Raw genomic sequence first — 19,524 nt, 5'->3', positions numbered from 1 at the left:
TAGCTTATTGAAAAGTAGTTTGGCAGAGGTTACATGAGCCAGTGAGGTATTGTTTTGCTGTGTTGTGCTTGGCCCCTAGGTCCGGGTGTTGATCCCTTACCAAGGGCCATCTTCTGACTACGTCGTCGTGAAGATGATCCCAGACAGCAGGCTACCACCTCGTCACCTGCATGCAGTCCAAGTAGGCAAAACCTCAGCGGTCATCAAGTGGGAATCGCCCTACGACTCTCCGGACCAGGACTTGGTGAGTGGAAAGGCATGCAGCCCACCATGCTTGTGCTTAGCCGGCTTTGGGGAAGTGGAGTGCAGTGGAGGGGGTCAGGTAGTCTGACAAGTGACACAGGTACTAGCTGAGCTCAGCAAGCCTTGTCCCCATTTCTGGGTGGTCAAAGACAGATCCCCTTCTGAGTTGGCATTCCTCCATTGTTCACGACACCATATTTCTTTGTCCTTCCTCAGCTAGCCTCACCCCCTCCATTAACCAGAGTGCAGCTGGCCAAATCCAGCCTGTGGATTATTTTTTAAAAACCAATGTTTAATTGGAACCAGGGCCACTCCCATCAGTGTATGTATGGCCTATGTCTGTTTTTGTCCACTAGCGATAGAATTTTTTGTGGTTGAGATCCTAAGACCCTCAAAGCCTAAAATATCTATATTTCGACTCTTTCAGAGTTTTCTATCCCTTTCTAGAAAAAATAGGATAGGCCATTGATCCTAGAAGTACCCCATTCTTCCTTGTTCTGGACTGCTTTGACCCTCACCCCTACACCTCAGCAATGTGGTTTCTTCTTAGCTGCTGAGACACCTCTGATTCTCAGGTTCTCCCTGGTGCTCGAGTTTCCTGTTTGTCCAATGTGTCCCCTTCCTTCCACACTCCCAAATAAGCAGCAGCCTGGGAGAGAGCAGGTGGGGCTGCTTGTACCTTAGAGCTGGGGTTGAGCATCTTCATCCATGTCGTCCCTCTGTCAATATCAGTATGCAGAGACGGTTGTCATGGGGGTTGAGCATCTTCATCCATAGTCCTCTCTATTAATGTTCAGAAATTGCTGCCATGGGGGTTGAGCATCTTTATCCTTGGTCCTCTCTGTCAGTGTCCAGAAACTGTTGTGGATGTTGAACATCCTCATCCATGTTTTCCTTCTGTCAGTATCAGTGTCCAGATATTGTTGTCATGGGGACTGAGCATTTTCATCCATGGTCCTCTCTGTCAGTGTCTAGAAACTGTTGTTATGATGGAGAGACAGAAGCTTAGCTGCTGATGTCACGATTAATGTGGCTTTTTCTAGAATATTTTGATTTCCTCCTCTAGTTTTCTTTCCCTCCTTTCCCTTTTTTGCATCCCTGTTTCCTCTTTCTCTCTTTTCTTCTCCTCTCCTCCCCCTTCCCTTTTTTCTTCCCCTTCCTTTCCCATCCTTTATCTAGCTAATACTTTTGTTTGCAGCTCTGGAAATGTATACTCATTATAAGATAGATCCTGGCTACCTCAAAGACTTTCTGAAGCGCATGAGTCAGACTGTGAGGCTCAGAAAAGTCAGCCCTGAGCCTGAGTTCCATCTCTGTTTATTTGACCACATTGAACACATCTGAAAAAGGATTGTGTCTGTATGGAGCATGCACACACATTGTCTCTTGTCATTACTCCCTGAACAAGGTGGTATGCTAACTGTAACATGGCTAGGGTGGTTTGAACAAAGATGACCCCCATAGTCTCATGTGTTTGAATGGTCAACCATCAGGGAGTGGAACCATTTGAAAGGATTAGAAGGATTAGGTGTAGCCTTATTGGAGTAAGTGTGACCTTGTTGGAGGAAGTATGTAACTGCAGGTGAACTTTGAGGTGTCGAAAGCCACTTCAGCCCCAGGCTCTCTCTTTCTCTGTGGATCAGGATGCAAAGCTCTCAGCTAGTGCTCCAGTGCCATGCACACAGCCATGCTCCCTGCCATGGTGATAATGGACTAACCTCTGAAACTGTAAGCAAGGCTCCCATTAAATGCTTTCTTTCATAAAAGTGGCCTTGACCACGGTGTCTCTTCACAGCAATAGAACAGCAACTGAAACAAGGGCATTTGCATTGTATAAGGTACTGTTCATAATCAATAGCTGATTTCAGTAAAAGACCTTGCATCCGGCTGCTACTCAGATCCTCCTTCCTCCCTCTGTCTGTCTTAGTTCTATGCAATTGCTGTGAAAGATCTCATCAGGAAGACCGACAGGAGCTACAAAGTCAAGTCTCGTAACAGTACTGTAGAGTACAGCCTTAACAAACTGGAACCTGGTGGAAAATACCATATTGTTGTCCAGCTGGGGAACATGAGCAAGGATTCCAGCATAAAAATCACCACAGGTCAGTAGGGAGTAAGAAAGGCCTTGCTACACACTGAGCAACGCAACCAACCTTGTAGCTGCAGACCTCGGCACAGAGGAAGGCCGGAGTACCTTTGTAGGACCCACAAGCATTGTTCTTCTCTGTCCGTGCTACAGCAGACCAAGGCTGGAATGTGTGTGTGTGTGTGTGTGTGTGTGTGTGTGTGTGTGTGTGTGTGGCAGGGGGTGGGGGGTTCTTAGGCTTTTGTGAAGGGCCAAGACATATATTGTAATTTGAGGGCTTGAACTCAGTGTGTGTTGAATACTAGGCAAGCACTCTACCACTGAGCCATATCCACTCTCTCTGAGTCTCTTTTCACACTACCCTCCCTTAGTGTGTCCTGCCATGACCAGGGGAGGAAAGGAGGAATGCTCAAGAGAGTCAAGAAACCCAAAAGTACTTCCCAGTGAGGCCAGGCCTTAAAACGAGGACCTGGATGGTATCACAGTGGCCCTCTTGTTGATCGGGCAGATAGAACGCAGGGAGACCGATAATAAGGCTGTTGGCTGGAAGGTTGGCTAGGCTCCTGTTCCATGCTGAGTCACTCACTCAGCAGCCTAGATAGCAGTAAGCGGTGTCAACAGTTGCAGTAGTGGGGTACAAGCCCATTTAGGCTGGTGGTGCGTGATATGTGTGTGCTAACTGCAAGTGGCCTAATCTTCCATTTTCAGTTTCACTGCCAGCACCCGACGCCTTAAAAATCATAACAGAAAACGACCACGTTCTTCTCTTTTGGAAAAGCCTAGCCTTGAAGGAAAAGCAGTTCAGTGAAACCCGGGTAAGTTCCTCGTGTGTCTTCAGTGACTTTGGAACTCTTGTTGGCATACTGTTTTAGACATGAGTTCCTTAACAGCAGGCTGGCAGACAGCGTGAAGAAGGAAGGAAGGAAAGCGTCAGGCATGGGCGTGAACTCGAGAGCGAAAGGACCATTTGCTGATTAGAGAGATGTCTGTGCTGCCCGCGCAGTGCGAGATCTCTGCACTCAGCACCCACAGCCACGCACTTGTCCTTGGAAAGGAAATGGGCGGGAGACTTGTGGTGCTCCCTGCAACTGGAGTGTGCTCAGCATGGGAACCAAGTGCTCCACCCTTGCCCGGCCCTTTGACAGCAAGGCTGTGGTCCCATAGTGCCAGGAAGCTGAGCCACGCTCTCAATCTAGTATCTTGTCATCATTTCTCTAGAGTGGTTAGGAGGAGCAAGAAGTACATGAAGATACTTGGTTGGCTGATGAAAAAAAATACCTTTGTTTCGCTATTGGTGGGCCAGTACTCTGACACCATGGGGGGAAGGAAGAGAGTGAGAGCCAAGAGATTGATTGAAACTGGCTTGGTCCCCATGAAAGCAAAGTAGGGCTGTGATGATCCAGCTGTGGTTACCTGGAAGAACAGGGTAAGCAGGAAGTCATGGAGATCCAGGCTCAGGTACCCGTTGAAAGTCCTCACCTTCTGCGGGACTCCTCACAGTTGCCATAGCTGTGGTATCTATGCAGCGAATGTCTTTAAGAAAATGGAGTCTATCCAGGAATACTCCAATGTTGAAAGGTACTAAACAGTAAAGCATTCTGGCAGCTGCATGCAGGAAACGAAAGACCCTAGCAAGCTAATGACAAAGACATCAAGCCTGCAAAGAACCTTGGGGCAGTAATGCCAGTGTGAGAACTAGCTCGGGAATGACACCGAGAATATAGATTGGTTCAAAGTTCTGGAAGGCTCTTTGATAATACGTATCGAAAACATTGAAATGTTCGCATTCCCTGATTTAGCTCTTCTAGGATTTTACTTTGAGAAAGCAATGCATTATAATTGTATGTACTCTGCTTCGTGGTAAAAAGAGGAAACGTAAATGCCTTACAGGGTGACTGCTGAGACAAAGTATAGGTGGTTGATGGTTGTGTGCATCGTTAATTCGTGTCTTCATGCGGTTTACAGATGTTCTACATTGGATTTACACTAGATAGCTTGTAAGAAGGAGTGCAGGGGGTGTGAGGCCGGGCAGGTGTTGGGGAGCCCAACTTGGCAGCCAGCTGCCACTAGGAGAGCCTGAATGGGCAGCAGATTCAACATTGAAATGGGTTGAGAGTGCAGGTCATGTTCCATTTCTAGTGGAGGGTGCCGGCACGGGTGTAGCGTGCCCTCCTCTCCTCCTCCTGGCTTAGTATTAGAGACATGTCAGTACAGTAGGAACCAAGAGGTTGATTGTGTGGTGGGCTTGGATGTGGACAGAGTTTGACACTGGAACCCTGGAGGGCAGCAGAGAAGCTGGCCACCAGTCTGGTCCTAGCCAGCATCTTGGGTCTGGCCTGTTTCCTAGCACAACAGTCTGGGATTTCCTGAGGCAATGAGGGAAGGGATTGTTTTGTACTGTCCTCCTGTGAATAGAGCCCTCAGCCTGCTTAAATGCTTCTCTGTCAACATCAGGCTGCCTGACTCTGGGATCAGCCTTGAAAGAACCAGAAAGCTAGGAGACAGGAAGTAAATGAAGGTGGTCTTCCAGCAGCCTGTTCCAGGGAGGCACGTTCCCTTTTCCGATTGCCTGGTCCCCGGTCTTGCCTGCACCCACTGCCACCAGGAGGTGTCACTAGTCAAATTCCTTACTGTGAAGTATTACTAAAGTGTCAGGTTCTTTGAGGCACTGCCTATAACTTTGAGTATGCAATGGTTGAAATGGTTCTCCTGCAGCCATACCTTGCAGTTCCTCTTCTGCACGTTGTCAGCAGGGAAAGTCCTGTTTTCTGAGTTTAATATATCAATCCCATAATCAGAAGAACTAGCAAGAAGTATAAAGTATATTAGCATCCATAAAACAGGACTCACCAATAACTGTGGCCAGTAACGGAAACCATCAGGCCCTTTATTCAAACCTCTGAACAGTCCATAATGTGCTCTTTTGCAGGGCTATGAGATACACATGTTTGACAGTGCTCTGAATCTCACTGCTTACCTAGGGAATACTACTGACAATTTCTTTAAAGTGTCCAACCTGAAGATGGGTCATAATTACACCTTCACGGTCCAAGCACGCTGTCTCTTTGGCAGCCAGATCTGTGGGGAGCCTGCCGTGCTGCTGTATGACGAACTGAGCTCAGGTGAGTTGTTGTATGGCTGTCCTGTCATTCTCCTGTTCCAAGGAAGGAGAGGGAGGCGGTGTTTTTCTGATGGTCTTTCCAAAACACATTTCAAGTACTGCCTGTGTGCCTAAGAAATCATTTAGGTACCAATTTAGTTTGGTACTGATGTAGTTAATAAAGACTTCTCGTGGTGGCTTAGTACAGAAAGAACTGGGATTTCAGGGTACCACATTGAGTGTAAAGTTGGGGAAAGGACAAGAAGGAGGTCATATTTAGGAAACTCAGTAGGTCTATTAGTTCCTTTTCTTCCCTTGTTTCTGTGACCAGATATATAACAAGAAGCAAGTTGAGAGTGGGGGATTTATTTTGGCTGGCGGTTCGAGGAGATAGAGCTTGTCCTGGGGGAGAAGGCAAGGCAGCGGGAGTCTGGGCCAGCTGCTTAAGCCGCATTAGCAATCAAGAAGCAGCAGTGGAGAATGTTAGCCCTCCCCTTCTGCTCCCCCATTACATCAAGCCCCAAGGCCATGGGGATGGGTCACCACATTGAAGGTGGGTCTTTCCCTTTACCTGTTTCCTCTAAAAGGCCCTCACAGACAAGCCCAGAAATATGTGTCAGTTTCTTACATGATTCAGTAAATCCAGTTAAGCTAGACAAACAAGAATTTTGTTTGTTGGTTTTCATGGGACTTCTCAGAGCCTTGAACGTACAAATAGACCTGTACTTCTTCCTGTGATTAGCTCATTCCACCATATACAGCTCGCACTTCGTCATGACCTGGGATCTCTATTTTTGGGACACATAGATAGATACCAGGATTGGGCTACACTGTTGCTTTATAAGGAATGTACTTGCATTGTGGTAGCTTGACCAGGATTTCAACAAATATCTTACCATTAGATTTTGTAGGTACCTTTCAAATGTTGGACAGTGCTCTAGCCAAAAAACAGGCAGGGTTACAGTTATGTGTTCTCTTATGGGCCTTCGTGGGTTGTGGGGGTAATGGGGCCAGTGCAGAATAAACAGTTTCTTTAGAGTAGTAGTTCTCAACCTGTGGGTTGTGACCCCTTTGGCAAACCTCTATCTCCAAAAATATTTACATGATGATTCATAATGGCAGCAAATGTATAATTTTGAAGTAGTGACAAAAAAGAATTGTATGGCTGGGGGTCACCACAACATGAGGAACTGTGTTAAAGGGTTGCAGCGTTAGGAAGGCTGAGAACCACTGCTCAGAGGATAAATACTTTCTTCTTCTACCTCCCTTTAGAGAGTCGTGGCATAGGTAAGGCTCTGGGAAGGTCCTACAGAGAACAAACAGCAAAACTCTTGATAATATGCTTTTTCCTTAATCAGCCCTGGTTTTAAGCAAAACCAGTTATTAGTCTGTAGAATACACAGTGGAAGAAACTGTCTGTTGTGAAGCCCCTGGCAGCTGCTTTCAGGGAATCAAGCGTATTGCACCCTCTGAAGTCCAGCCAGGCAGTAATTCTTTAAGTTACCACCTCACCATTGGGGTAGGCTGGAAAATATTTTATTTTCCTGTTCAGAAAATGAAAGAAATTTAACTAGAGATATGCATACTGAATTGCTAGATTGTGCCTACAAGAAATGACTGTTCGCTGGTCCATTTTGATTAGTCCTGCGTCTGCTGGAATCCCCAGGTAGCTATGATGCTTTCTCTCTCTGAGACAGGAGCTTCCTTATGCCATCTTGCCCTACACCAGGGAGCAACTCCAAGGTCTGTGGAAACTATGTGCAAAGAAATAGCTGCTTCCTTTGCTGAAAACTGATTCCCAAACTCCCTTTTCCTGCCCCCAAATGCAGACTAGCCCCCAGGTTTGTAATGTGAAAATTCTACTCATTGTCAAAATGATGGCCTCCAACTCCAACAGATGTGGAGTTGAAGGGTGGGGGATGGCCTTTCTCCAGAGCCCCAGTGAGGACCTCTCTGTCAGTAGCCTTCTAAAGCCGTCATTTGTGTAAGACCACGGGAAGGCAGCATCTTCCGCAAGATATAGACAGCCAAGCGGCTTAGTAACGAGCTTTTAAAAATGTCAGATGTATATGGGAAGATTGTTTCTCTTTTTTTACTTAAGTGAAAGTGAGGGAGAAAACCATAAAGCTTGGTGAGCTGTCTAGTCAGTGTTTCAGTAAAGGAATCTCATTTGTGGAGCTTCAGGTAATTGCAGCGGCGGAGTGACTTTGGTGCCAAGTAGGGGGAAATAATTGCAATCTCGTTAATTAGTGGTCTGATTTCACATCCTCTTCTGTAGGCAAGCAAGCGGCCTTAAGTAATAATGCTAATGAAATCAGTGTTGATGTCCCAACAAAGGTCTCCCTTCTAAGAGACTATCTAAATAACCAACAAGGCAGTGATTAGGAGTCTAATGTAATTACTGTATTTGCATGTGCAAGGACCACAGTCTACAGGCTCATGGTAAGTACTTGGGAAACATCAGTCTTCACACATGTGCCGGAACATGTTATACAAGGAAAGCTAGCTGGGTGTTGGAACCCTTGCAAACTCTGGACTTCTTTTTTTTTTTTCTATTTTATTGCGTGCCTGGGGTCTGGAGAAGTTGCCTGAGCCATCTTCTTCTGGCCCTCACGTAGAGGAGGCTCCCTAGCAGGGAATGTTGCTTTTGCAGGTGGAGATACAGCGGCGGTCCAGGCTGCCAGGTCTACCGATGTCGCCGCTGTAGTGGTTCCTATCTTATTCCTGATCCTGCTGAGCCTGGGTGTCGGCTTTGCCATCCTGTACACAAAGCACCGCCGCCTACAGAGCAGCTTTACCGCTTTTGCCAACAGCCACTACAGCTCCAGGCTGGGCTCGGCCATCTTCTCCTCTGGGGATGACCTGGGTAAGTAGGCAGGGGTACCAGGGGGAACCCTAGAAAGTCAGGGATGTGATCAGGGAAGACTCTTCCACCTCATCCTTCCAAGACAGGCGTCGCCCCTGTGTTCCCACTGCCTGGGCTCTTTGTTTTTTCTTGTTCCTTAATCAGAATAGTACATTCTATTTAAGTGTGTAGTTCTGGCCCCTAACTGGGGAGGACTGGAAGGTACCCTTTGAACAGAGAGTGTTAGGGCCTGGGTTTGAATGCCCCCCGAGTTTCAAAACAATCCTCAAGTATGTTCACCTGACCTCTGGAGGGCTTCACGATGAAAGGGTCACATCTCCAGTCAGCTTCTGTGTGAGGCCCTTCAGCCAACCACACCTCTTTCCATTGCCAGAGCAGCCTCTTCTTACTCTATGTTGGGCTGAGGCACAGCAAGGGGAAGAGAAATCTGTTGATCCCTATGAGAAGTCTTCTCATACTCCAAGCCTTAAACTGAGTGAGCTAGTTAAGTCAGCAGACTGAGTTTGTGGCTTTCCTTCTCTTATAGATTAGTAGTTGTTGCTTTTCTCTTTCTAAAGGGCAGGGTTTCCTCCCGAGTAATCATAAGATCACCTGTATTCCCTTGCCTTCTCTGATTTTGGTTTTGCTAATCAGCAAGGACATGAATTGGTGGCTCCTTTTAGTTGGCCTGTTACGGTGCCATTCAGTAGTCACTAAATGCCAAGTAACAGGAGTCTCAAAGGGACAGCCATGATGTCTGGGAAGAAGCTGCCCTAAAAATTCTTAAGCCATTTCAATTAATCTCTGCTCAGAAGAGCTCAGACTGGAAATAGAAAGAGGACAGGTAATCCAAGTAGGAGAAACCAACCACCCATCTAGCTGTGGGAGATAAGATCCACCTTCTTACAGATTTTACTTCAAGTAACTATTAAATTTGGTCCCTTAGGGAAGGGAAGAAGCTGACCTTGAGCATAAGAAAGCCAAGCTAGGGTTCAGGACTTGTGTTGGTTTAGCTGGGGGTTGTTTTAAGGCAGTGGGCATAGGCAGAGTGGTGGCATATGGGGTTATATGAAACTCGGGAACTCACCAAGGCCTGACTTGTTTTGTCTTCAGGAGAGGACGATGAAGACGCTCCTATGATAACTGGATTCTCAGACGATGTCCCCATGGTGATAGCGTGAAGGAGCTTTTCTCATTAGAAACCAAATGGTGTAAATATTTTGTTTGATAAAGATAGTTGATGGTTTATTTTAAAAGATGCACTTTGAGTTGCAATATGTTATTTTTATATGGGCCAAAACCACCACCACCACAACAACAACAAAAAACAAAACAACAACAAAAAAAAGGAGAGAAAGGAATGGATAAACTTTGTAGTGTCAACTGTGAACCTGAAAGCGGGTTGATTTTAGTGACCACATTGCTTTGATTTGACATTGATGTCATCTTACAGAGCTGTGCTTGCTGGGCATGCTTTTAAGTCTGTGAGATCATTTTGGTTCATGAAATTGACCATTCTTCATATTTTTCTAAGACGCAGAAATGTATTTAATAAAAACTTCAAGAGAGAGTGATGGGCAGAATCACATTTCTCTTTGAAAACTGCTCAGATTTTACGTTGTGTTTGGGTTTAGTTTACATAAGTGTGTGGGCGTCTTGTGGGAGAAGGTCCTGTTCTATTGTCTTTGTTAATTTATTGGGACTCTGTATAAGGCCATATTTTAGTGGTCTTCTGGAACCCCAGGTGTTAAGGGCCCCTTGCCCATCAGTGTAGGGGGTGGGGAGCAGGAGCAATCCCGTCTGGGTTTGCTTGTGTCAGGAGAGAATTCTGGGTCAGTCCTAGATTCCAGTTCAACTGAACTACAGCCTAGGAAGCCCTGCAAGCCACACCCCCTGTCTTCTAGGAATCCTTGGGCTTTTACTGTGCATGTCTCTGTACAAAGTGTACCTCTGGAAGCTGCCAAGTGTTGACACTGCTTTCTTATACACTGGGATCATTGTCACTTGAAAAACAAAATTACTGTGGTTGTGGGAGAAAGTTCTAGAACTGTGCCATGATAGATACGCATTGCAAATATAGTATGCCATGTCTCCATTTTTAATTTGAGTTTTCCTTTTGCTTTTACTCACCACCAAAGAATTTCAAATGTAAAACTTTATATTGGGTTTAAGCCACTGAATTGTCCTCAAAAGTCCATACTGATATATGCAGTCATTTTGAATTTGTTCAGTGCCTTCTCTGCATCCCCACCCCCACCCCCTACCCCCAACTCTGCTTCCCTAGCCTGTGCCCCCACCCATCCATAGAGAGTGTTGGAGGTGTTGCCAGGGATGGAGGTGATCTAAATGTTTGACTTCTCCATCAGCAGATTTGTTCATTTGCTTTCTCTGTAAAATACCATGTGTGTCTAAACTCATCCCCCACACCCTGTGTTTCATGTCATGGCCACTTGAAAGTTCTGTGGACTTCTTTGTGGCCTCAACCCATCCTTTGGTCCAGCGTGTAGGCACGATGTCCAGCATGTCGTGACTTGTGCTGTATGAACAACCTCCCTGAGGATTTCCTCCCTCCCAGCGGAAAAGCAGCAAGCCTTGTGAATATTCCAAAGTTCTGCCTCTGAACACATGTTTTCTAGATGCAAGTGTTGTGAAACCTGTCTCCCCTTCCATGCAATGTGTCCCTCCTCACAAAAATGCTGGCTTCTTTTAACTCAAAGTATCATTTTTTGGTGGAAATAGAGTCACAATTTACCCGAGGGTTGTTTGGAAAACAAGAGCCATTTTTTTTTCTTAGAATATCTGTGTCTATTAAATGAGCATTTTGACCTGTAGATACATAGCATACTGTGTGACCACAGTTCCTGGTATCAAATGCCAGGAATAAGGAGTCAATTGTCTTACAACTCCTTTTCCTCCTCTTTCCTCTCACCCTGTTTCACTCTATTTTCCCCCCAGACTGGAATTTTTTCAGCTTTATCTTGTCTTGCTTTCAAGTTTTGCTCAATGTTCCCCCAGCCCTACCACCTCCACATAAATAAAGTCTTTAAGTAGCTGAAAGATTAACAGTCTGGTGGGAGGCAAGCCATTGAATTGAACTGCTAGGAAAGTATATTTTCTCATTTTCTTTTCCTGCCAAGTTTTTGGTGGCATTTGTAGGAGCTGGTGTAAAAGGCTCAGAGGCACTATTGTCTATTATTCTGCAGGCAAGCCTTTTCACGGAGCATATGTCTCCTGCAGGCAACGGACGCTGTTGCCAGGCATCGAGGCCCTGTCTCCAGGGCCTCCCGATGCTGAACCATAGTACTGTACAGACCCGCCGCCACCCCTCTCCTCGGAAGATGCACTGTGCTGTTTGAAAACATGTAGCCATTTAAGGCTAGACTATTTTATATAAATAGCAGAGCTGAGGTCCCGAAGACTAAGCCGGATAGATGCAGCTATGTGTAAATTGTCTATTTTTGTGAACCTTTCGAGCACACACTCCTGTTTCCCTCTGCTTAGCTCTGTGGAGGTTTTCATGTATCCACGTTATCTGCAAGAGTCCAGAGGTTGGAGTGACAATAGGGAATTAGGACTAAGCTAAGTGTAGTCTTGGCAAGTTCCCACCTCCCAGGAATGGAATATACTGGAACACCAGGTACTTGGTTTCCTGTGGACTGTGTGGGAAGTGATTTTTTTTCCTTCCTGTACTGAGTACTCTTTGAGCTTTGTGGGACATGGATCTGTGTGGATGCAGTGACAGAGGAGAGTTCCTCCTAGGTCTGTGGAGAGGGGCCACACCTGAGCAGACAGGTGAGACTCTCTCATGGCTTGATGCCTGGCAAGCTGGGGAGCTTGGCCTACTGCTGGGCAGTTGGCTGGCACTCTGGCTGTTAAAGGAATGGCTCTTCAGATGTTATCCCTGATTGCATCACTGGATATGATTACAAGCTGGCAGGGGACAGTCACTTGCATGGTCTCTCCTCTCCAGATAGATGGCCTGCTAGATTAAACGCCACTCTCTAACTTATAGGGCAGGAGGAAGACCCTGGGTGTCTAGAAGGGAGCTAGGAAAACCAGTGGTAGTGTTGAGCCCCTTACAGGTAAACACCAGTGTCTCTTTGGCACATCCTGCCTTCACATGGCCCTCAGTGGTCAGCACAAATACCTGGGCCCAAACCCCATCTCATAGGTTAGTTCTCTGTCCCATGAAGAGGGCCATGATGAGTTCCTGAGAATTCTCTTCCTTCAGAGGAGAGGAGAGGTCCCCTCAGGAGAAATTCAGACATATCACTTCCATCCCCACTGCCGCCGTAAGAATCTACTCTAACCTCTGCAGATGCTTCCTCTCGTCGGGATTGTATTTTAACATTCCTGTGATGTTTTACTTAACTGGAGTGTGTGCTGCTTTTCAGGTACAACTTTTGTGTAATAAAAGCCAGGGCATTAAGTTTATATAAGACTACTTCCTATGCAAGACTAAGATACGGGATAAGTCGCAAGAGATGTGCACTGTGGTAGATAGACGAGAAATGCATTCTCCGATGGAATACCGCCACTGAGCGTGGCTGAGGGAGGATCAATTGCATGTGTTTCTGCCCATATTGTTTCGAGCAGCCATATTATAAATTTAATCATCAGAGCCGCGCGACAGCCCAAGAAGGGCGTTAGTTTCATGTGTAATAACTTCAGTGGGCTGAGCACAAGTGGCGAGGCGGAACATTATCACCCTCAGATATCCCATGTCACTCCTCATTTAAAGACTCTTGTTAAGACTTACTAGACACTTTAGGCAAAGTCAGAAGTATCTGCAGCAAAATAAAGGCCTGTTCTGCTCTTATTTCAAGTGAGACACTGTGTGCTTGTTTCTCTCCAAAGTAAAATTAGGTATTTATAACTTCGGTCACCTTGCTAGGTTTCCAAGTCACTGGTTTGTGCTGAAGATTTTACTACATTGTTGCACAATTTTAAGATAATCTTTTTGTCTTGGTGTCAACTTTTTTCACTGAATAAAAAAAATTTAACTGAGTTAAAAAGAATTGAAAACAAAACATTAAAAAAAAACAACCTACCACTCCCTATTTGAATATTCACTGTGTGTGTCTTACTTTGTTCTGTTGAGTGCAATAAAGATGGCTAACACAGTCTCCAAACAGCAGCTGGCTTGTCTCTTTGAAAAAGGTGTTTATGTCATAGAAGACAGAACATTAAGACCTGGGATAATTTTGTTAAGGAGCTGGTCTCGGATGGCGGGTCCTCGAAGAGCACACACAGCATCTGGCGGTGCGGTGGCTGCTGAGCGGGGTGGCTGATGAGCGGGGTGGTGCGGTGGTGGCTGTTCCTGAAGCACACACAATTCCAAAGGTGCGTTGACTCAGGTGCCTCCCTGAGAACCGTACCTATGTATGGGACAGTTGGTGAAGGAGGTGACTTTTTAACCTGAGAGAAGAAAGCCCAGCGGCGCAGAGGAGCCAGGTGCCTGAGAACACTTCCTAAACACAGTGAGCCCAACTGGGAAGTGTCGTGCTTATCTCTCAAAGGCCAGTGAGTGCAAGCATCATAAATTTAGACCAGGAACATAAATTATGGTCAGGGACAGGTTGCTTTCTAAATTTTAGCATCCAGCACTTTGCTTTTGTTTGGACTTTGAGCCAAAGCAAAAGTCTGAAGTAGTTTTAGTCCCATGGTTGAGAAAAAAAGAGGCACACAGAACTATGTTCTTTGCAGATGTTCTTGATCTGTGGGATGAGACCCCTTTGAGGTGGTGGCGGGGTGTCAGACAACCTTTTAACAGGGATCACCTAAGACCATTGGAAAATACAGATATTTACATTATGATTTGTTTTAGGAGATAGGAGACAGGGTTTCTTTGTGTATAGCCTTTGCTGTTCTGGAACACCCTATAGAGCTGGTGGGCCTCAAATTCCTCTACCTGCCTCTGCCTCCCCAATGCTGGGATTAAAGACATGTGCCACCACCACGCATTATGGTTCATAATGGTAGCAAATTAGAGTTATGAAGTAGCAATAAGAATTTTGCCAGGCGGTGGTGGCACACTCTTTTAATCCCAGCACTCGGGAGGCAGAGGCAGGTGGATCTCTGTGAGTTTGCGATTAGCCTGGTTTACAGAGTGAGGTCCAGGCCAGCCAGGGCTACACAGAGAAACCTCTAAAAAAATCAATGATAATAGTAATAATTTATGGTTGAGGGTCACCACAACATAAGAAAACTATTAAAGCTGCAGTATCTGGAAAGTTGAGACTCCCTGATGTAGAGGAAAGCAGACTGGATGGCAAAGCCAGCCTCAATATTAGGTTCTTCTGACCCTAGGTCTCAGTTTCTCATTCTGTGCCAAAAGTGTTATGCTGTCATTCAGTGTCAAAATGAGCACAGCGTTCAATACAAGTACCAAGAAATCCCAAGGGGAATCCTGTCACCTGGGTGAATTTATCTGGTCGTGGCCTAAACTTGGGTTTTCAAGCCTACATACCATGCTTATGTCTTCTTCTCTTATGGCCAAACACACCCTAACCAATTTTACAAGGCTGGCATGCAACATCACACTGTCTAGCTAATGACTGGCCATGAAAACCTGTCACAGAAAGTCACAAGATCAGTGTATCTTCCCACTGAGGGGAGAGCTGCCTAGGAACCCAGTCATAAATAGGTCATGACTTACGGGGTCGGGGGAGAAAAGAACAAAGGAAGTCGGAAGGACCTGAGCTTGACCCATGGTTGCCCAATAAAGAGCAAGAAGCCGTTGACACTACACCAAGAGTCACTTCACTCCATTTGGGTCCTTCAGGTTGTAGCTTCTGGTAGCCATTTCTTCTGGGAAGGTCTTGCCAGTGGGGCCTGAAACCGCAAGTCCATGAGTGACAGGGATGGGATCCTGTGACTGTCTCCTCTATTTTGGTTTTGAGCCAGTTCCTCCCTCCAATATGACATGGTCGATGGTATTAATACATCCACACTGGGTTAGAATGGAGACTTCAGGCTCGGGAGTCATTTCCTCTCTGGATTATCTCGCCTGCTACGCACCGAGTCCCAAACTTAATTCTGAGGAGAAATTCACTGTGTCTCCGACTCTTAGGATGTATCTCTACTCCCGGCCCATTCTGACTTCATCGGCCTGGTGTGGTCATGTGGTGCTGCCCCTCGCCCACAAGGAGCCTACAGCAAATTAAAACCAGGAAGAAGTGCTAAAGACAAAAGCCCCAACAATAATAGAAGGGCAAAGAGCCTTAGAATTATATGACCAAAATGTTACTTTCTTAGAAGGGCGTTCTAGTCAGCACAGCTTATTGGGGGCAATTTAGACATTCTCACACATTAAGTAGCCCATCTACTTAGATAGTTTTGTTAAGGTATAATTTTATATGTGGGGGGTGTTTTGACTGTGTTTATGTCTGTGGACCACATGCATTCAGTGTCTAAGGAAACCAGAAGACCAAATCAGATCCCCTGAGATTGGGGTTACAGATGGTTGTAAGCTGCCAGGCAGGTGCTGGGAATTGAACCTGGATCCTCTGGAAAAGCAGCCAGTGCTCTTAACAGCTGAGCCATCACTTCAGGCTGGATCTCTTTTGAATTTGTTAGTCATTATATGAAACCATTTATGAAAAGGGTTTTAATTCTGAAAATGATCCTTTGATTTAGGCATGAATCTCTGCTTTAAAAAGGAAGTCCTGGCTGAAGAGATGGCTCAGTGCATCTGACCACTCTTCCAGAGAACCTGGGTTCAATTCCCAGTACCCACATAGCAGCTCAGAACTGTCTGTAACTACATTTCCAGGGGATTTCACACCCTCACAGACATACATGCAGGTCAAACTCCAATGCTCATTAGAAATAAATGTGCACTAGAGAAATAAATTTAAAATAAAATAAGAGTATAGTCCTTATTGGATCCCCAAGCTGTTGTGTGCAGCAACGTAACAGTCAGGATGAGCTGGCTGAATTCCCTTAAGCTGTGATGTTAACAGCCTTGCTGTTTTGCCCCATCTATAAGGGCGATGGTGTTTATTTAGGTCCTCTAAAACCACAGGCCATACATTTTTAGAAACATTCCAACTAGAAAAAATTTAAATTTAAAATTCAGAGGCAGAAATAAACAAATACACCCAGGCTTCTATTCAAGCTGTTTAGGCAGCACCCAGTCTTCCTTACGGATGGAAGAACAATGAAACCTTTTTAAAAATTGGCATTCTTTTGTAGAGATTTTCATGATTAGAAAAACAGAAGATTCTTTTGCTTTGCAGCAACCCGGCAAAATTTTATCAAAACCTTTTGCATTGTGGGAGGTTTCCAGTGTCCATCTCGTTCACTGGCATGGCTACAGTGGTGCCCAGGGCTGCTGCATGTCCCACTGGGGCAGTAACAGCGCTGGCATGAGACTATTAGCATCCCAGACAGAGGAGGTGACTACGCTAATCATCATTCAGCCTAAGCTTTGATGCTAGCACCCATTCATTTTTTTTTATAAAGATTATGTGTAAGGTAATATGAGCTGCAACAATTTACAGAAGAACAATGGCGGTAGGCTTTTGAAAATGCTAATGTTGCCATTGTAATATCATAACTCCATTGAATGCCAAAATGACAACGGGTAACGCTTGGTAATATCTGTATGAAAACAATGATATTTCATATTTAAAACTTGGCATCAGCAAATTTTGTGGAGAGGGGAAAAAAAAGACTCGGATTTAAATGTAAATCAGACTTTTCTAAATTTGCCCTTTGCTTGTACTCAGTTCCTTAAAGCCTTCAGGGCTGATCAAGGGAAGGATTCCTAATTAAGACTTATTTTTCAATCTCTTTCTGGTTGAGGCAGAGCCAGTTCGATACCCTGGGATGAATCAGTCCTGGTTGCAGCTGAGCGGTTCTGATGTATATGAGCATGTGTGTTTTTCACGGAGAGCAAATGAACACAGCACCACGCTGTTGACTTCAGAAGTATTTTGAAGGCCTAAGCTGCTTGACTGCTCCCTAGAACTAGCACAATGAGGGAACTTGGGTTCCTGGATGTTCGTGAATAGTTGACAAGGTGTGTTTAAGACGGAAACAAATACTCCTCTAACACAGGCCAGAAATCTTTTGTTCAGTGGCAATGCTGCTGCCGTGAGCAACAGCACTAAATACATAATTGCTAGGGACCCGACCTTCTTCTGAGGGCGGCTCATTGGAAGTCAAGTAGTTCTCACAGCCTTGTGCAGAGGGTGTGGACCTTGTTGTGAAGAAGATCTCTGAAACAAGGAATGGCTAAGATATTTGCCTATGGTCACGTCAAGTAAGAAGAAGCAGCAGCCACAGAATTGAGATGGGAAGCCAGGAGCGGCTTCCAGATTCCATGCCCTTCCTTACTACAGAGCCCTTCCACCTGATCCGTTTTGATGACAGATTTGGGTGTATACATCAGGAATTTATTGAACCATCTGGTTTACCTTTTTAAGTAATGCTCCTCTGTCGGAAGGGGATTAGACAAGGAATTTGTATCCATTATAGAAATTGGGAGGAGGGGTTGGAAGTAAAACCACCAAGAAGAAAATGAGATTTCCTAGTAATCCCAGAGTCAGCTATCGGGAACATCTGGTGTGTGTGCGCTTCCATCGCTTTGGTCAGCGTGCACTTGTGAATAAATCCGCACGGGGAGAGGACCAAATCCCAGCTACTTTCCTTATTCTTGGTTCAACGGAAAGTCAAGTCTGAGGTTAGATGTCAGAAGCAGAGCCGCCATATCTCCCCCTTGGTTCCTACAAGTAGTTTTGATACAGACTTGCCCTGAAGACAAGAGAAACCAGGGACCTGTCAGTCACTGTGTCGCAAGCTGCATTACCTTTCTGTGTAGTGAAGGGCTTAGAGACGTCATCCACTCTGAGGATGCTCACAGGAGGAATCTAGCTCCACTGACTTTCATTCTGTTACTCGGGGGATAGGAGGGGCAGCTGTGAACGTCTCCCTTCTCCATGGGTCTATGTCATGGGATGAGAGGAGGAGTTGAGAGGAGCTTAGTGGGTAAATAGTTCTTATTGGTGAATACGTTCTCCTTTTCAACTGCACGGGGACTGTCAAAGGGTTTTCCTGAGTATTCCCTCCCAGAGCCGGAGGGAATGGAGGGTGGGATGCACTTGAGGAGATACCGAATCTTTTCTAGGTCTACAGTTTCTAAGACAGAGAGAGTGTTAAGCAAAGGGAAGGAAACATTCAAGGATTAGGGTAGCCACTAGGGAAATGAAAGATGAAGGTCAAGTCTCTAATTGGCAAGATATTAAACTCCTTGGATGGTGGAATTCCCAGTCATAGATGCCATGGCAACATTCGTCTAAGAACTTATGAGCACTCTTCTCTATCCAGTACCCTTTCAGCTACTAAGAATACAATGTGAACAAGGCAGACATCATTCCCGCTCCCTAGAACAACTTCAAACAAATCCTCAGGGCTGAGAGGCCATTGTGAAGTCCACATCGTTTTGTAAAAGGGGAAATGGAGATTAAAGAATTTAAGTGACTCGCCTAAGAGCTCAGCCACTGAGCAAATGTATACTCTGAATCCTAAAACCCTGAAGACGGTGCTTGTGGTCTTGATTCTGTGGAGTGAGGGGGTTGGCTTCAGGGTGATGCGACAGGCTCCTCCAACTCTATCTCGGGGTAGAAGAGTATGCTGTTGGTGGTTTAACCCAAACCTTGACACCCTTTTCTATCAGCCGTTTATTGTATAAGGTCTTTCTCGACAGGAAGGAGGGGTAAGTTCGAGAACCCCAGGGCCTTAATACAGTCTTATAGCCTATATGTTGCCCTGAGGAATGGAAAACTGATTTAATAACCTCAGCAAAACATACCAAGCTAGACAACCTCCTTGGTTTAGAAAATACAAAGAGTAGCCAACCTTCTAAGGTTATTTCCCCAGGGTTGCTCAGCCCTTCCCCACCTTTTGGTCCTCGGGATTGAACAGAGTCTTGTGCATGCTAAGGTAGCACTCTACTACTGGCCTGTACCCTCAGACCTTGGTCGCTCTTCCTAAGGATCGATGGGATGACCCCCACTCCCAGACTTCACACATGGAAGTCTGCAGCTCCCACGACACAAGCTCTAAAACACAAATTAACAAGTTGCTTTTTGCTTCTTGCTCAGAACCCCATAGGAGGATCTTTTCCCCTCCTTGCCTCTTCTTTGGCATAGTTGTGGAAATATTGGTACCAACAGCTGTTTTCTGTGTTCACATGACTTGAATAGGAGTTGGTAGACCCCTGAGGGCTTGCTTTTCTTTAAAAGG

The 19,524-nt window shown here is 45.6% G+C and overlaps 1 protein-coding gene across 2 annotated transcripts in view; it reads left to right on the top strand.

Annotated features, from left to right (window-relative positions):
* The window catches only part of Sorl1 (sortilin related receptor 1), a 162,692-nt gene extending 149,283 nt beyond the window's left edge, over positions 1-13,409 (top strand). Inside the window, exons 43-48 of one of the 2 annotated variants that reach the window (XM_026779339.1) lie at positions 80-244; positions 2,171-2,345; positions 3,038-3,144; positions 5,259-5,446; positions 8,078-8,295; positions 9,388-13,409. In XM_026779339.1, coding sequence (XP_026635140.1) covers positions 80-244; positions 2,171-2,345; positions 3,038-3,144; positions 5,259-5,446; positions 8,078-8,295; positions 9,388-9,455 — 921 coding nt within the window. In that variant the 3' untranslated portion in view covers positions 9,456-13,409. Of the gene's footprint in view, positions 1-79; positions 245-2,170; positions 2,346-3,037; positions 3,145-5,258; positions 5,452-8,077; positions 8,296-9,387 lie in introns of both variants that reach the window. The other variant, XM_005347141.3, reaches the window with a different exon arrangement.
* The last annotated feature ends 6,115 nt before the right edge of the window (positions 13,410-19,524 follow it).

This window comes from Microtus ochrogaster, chromosome 5 (assembly GCF_000317375.1).
Source record: "Microtus ochrogaster isolate Prairie Vole_2 chromosome 5, MicOch1.0, whole genome shotgun sequence".
In the NCBI taxonomy this organism is placed as follows: domain Eukaryota; kingdom Metazoa; phylum Chordata; class Mammalia; order Rodentia; family Cricetidae; genus Microtus; species Microtus ochrogaster.
This window is presented reverse-complemented; position numbering and strand designations above follow the sequence as displayed.